At 28.5% G+C, this 2,158-nt stretch overlaps 1 protein-coding gene across 1 annotated transcript in view; it reads right to left on the reverse strand.

Moving 5' to 3' along the window:
- Positions 1–1,792: 1,792 nt before the first annotated feature.
- LOC117112370 overlaps positions 1,793–2,158 on the reverse strand; it is a 6,509-nt gene continuing 6,143 nt past the window's right edge. Inside the window, exon 7 of the mRNA XM_033255449.1 lies at positions 1,793–1,943. Within this exon, the coding sequence (XP_033111340.1) occupies positions 1,939–1,943 (5 nt within the window). The 3' untranslated portion in view covers positions 1,793–1,938. The remainder of the gene's footprint in view (positions 1,944–2,158) is intronic.

A 2,158-nucleotide genomic window follows, 5' to 3' on the forward strand; every position in this document is an offset into this window, starting at 1 on the left:
TAAGGAATAAAAAAAAAAAACACTCCACCACATAAAATACAAAGAGGAGAAAATATCTAGCCGGTGTTATGTATATTAATAGGATACTTCATTGAAATTTTAGTAGTCCGAAAGTTTAGAAATTCAATTATATTATATAACAATATGACGTCACAAAATTTGTAAACTGGGCTTAAGATATGGTGAACTATATTTGAAAAAAACTTAACTTATCATATTAATACATAAACAAGCCGGATAATATGTAATGAATATCACAGTAAATGAGCATTGCGTACTAGTATTTATAATTTATATCAATTCAAAGTCATAACTATAATTGAACCATTAACTATAAAACTATAAATAACACTTACTCTAAAAAAAACTGTTCAGTATAAGTTTGAATTCCTAAAAGTTATAATTATTACATTATTATCATTATTCAAATTCATATTTACAGTATTTAAAGTACATGATTTAGATTATCAATGTTGCACATTAGTCATTAATTGTAATATTGATATAAAAATATAAATTAGACTTACTCAAAAATACCTCATAATTATACGTACAAAAGTGAATTATTACTGCTTATTATGTATAATAATTAAACATGACAGGCACTGTTATTATTATACAGTATAAATACAATTATTTAAACTGTACAATTATAACAATTAAAAACTATAATTTTATAAATTTAATTAAAGTGAGTGATACACAAGCCATTTATCTATTGACCTTCAAGTATATATGAATTGAATTTCGTACAAAAAAAAAACTTCTAAAAAGTAGTTAATGTTAATGCATAGCAGCGCTACGGAGTGACGTCATTTTATTCATGAGAAAACACAATTTTGATGTTGAAAGTACATGATTTAGATCATCAATGTTGCACATTAGTCATTAATTGTAATATTGATATAAAAATATAAATTAGACTTACTCAAAAATACCTCATAATTATATGTACAAAAGTGAATTACTGCTTATTATGTATAATAATTAAACATGATAGGCACTATTATTATTATACAGTGTATATATTACAATTATTTAAACTGTACAATTATAACAATTAAAAATTAAAATCATATAAATTTAATTTAAGTGAGTGATACTCACCCAATTTATCTATTGACCTTAAAGTATATATGAATTGAATTTTGGTATAAAAAAAAAAAACTTCTAAAAAGTAGTTAATGTTAATGCATAGCAGCGTTAGGGAGTGACGTCATTTTATTCATGAGAAAACACAATTTTGATGTTACAGGATTTGTACCCAGGACCCTGGGGATGTCAAAGCAAACATTTTATCGACCAGGATAAAAATCCACTCCACTTGAATGTCTATACAACTAGGCCTATACTGTGATGACGACATTATTACATGCGTATTGCAATCATTTATGTTACAATACTAACATTGTGATCCATGTACTATTTTGCGTGTGTGTGTGTGAAGTGGTGGGGGGGGGGAACTTGGTGTACCAGCTGTATGTACTGACGTAATCAGGTAAGTACTGTATGTTAGACTGGCTATCCATGCATTATGTAATTTCTTAAATGCTTTTATTTCTCTGGAATCTGCGCCTGACTTCATTTGGTAGTCTGTCAGATTTCGCCAGCCTTGATCAAACTTCCTGCATTGTGATTGTGACAAAATGATTGTTTCAGATACTGTACTGATAAATACGAATTAGATTTGCAGGCTTGATGACGACTGGCATATCTGGTGTTACCCAGAAGTCTTTTGAGTAAGAACTACAGTAGTGCCGAATCAACTTCATCATCAATGTAATGACAATGACAAATGTATTGATATAAGTTTTCTGCTTAAATATTTTATTTCTTTTCACTTCAATCAAGAATATGTACCAACATCGGAATCTTTTAGTTTGGCTTGGCTTCACGAAAAACATCATCAGCTGAGTTCCGACATCACAAGGAAGTTAATTACGCTGTGAAAAACAAATCCAATTGTATTTTTAAATAATTATGATTATTTTGCTAAACACGCTTAATAAAATCTAATTTTATTTGTTTATCATCTTCAGTACCTAATTTTTCGGAGTTTATTTCATGCTATCTTATGTCAAATTTATCGGTGAACCCCATGGTTAGACTTGCTAAATTTGCGGCAGCTTTAATGATTAATCTTAGCGCATCTGACTTT

The sequence above is a fragment of the Anneissia japonica genome, unplaced genomic scaffold, assembly GCF_011630105.1.
Source record: "Anneissia japonica isolate Jap-2015-1 unplaced genomic scaffold, ASM1163010v1 scaffold288117_len521816_cov214, whole genome shotgun sequence".
NCBI lineage: Eukaryota > Metazoa > Echinodermata > Crinoidea > Comatulida > Comatulidae > Anneissia > Anneissia japonica.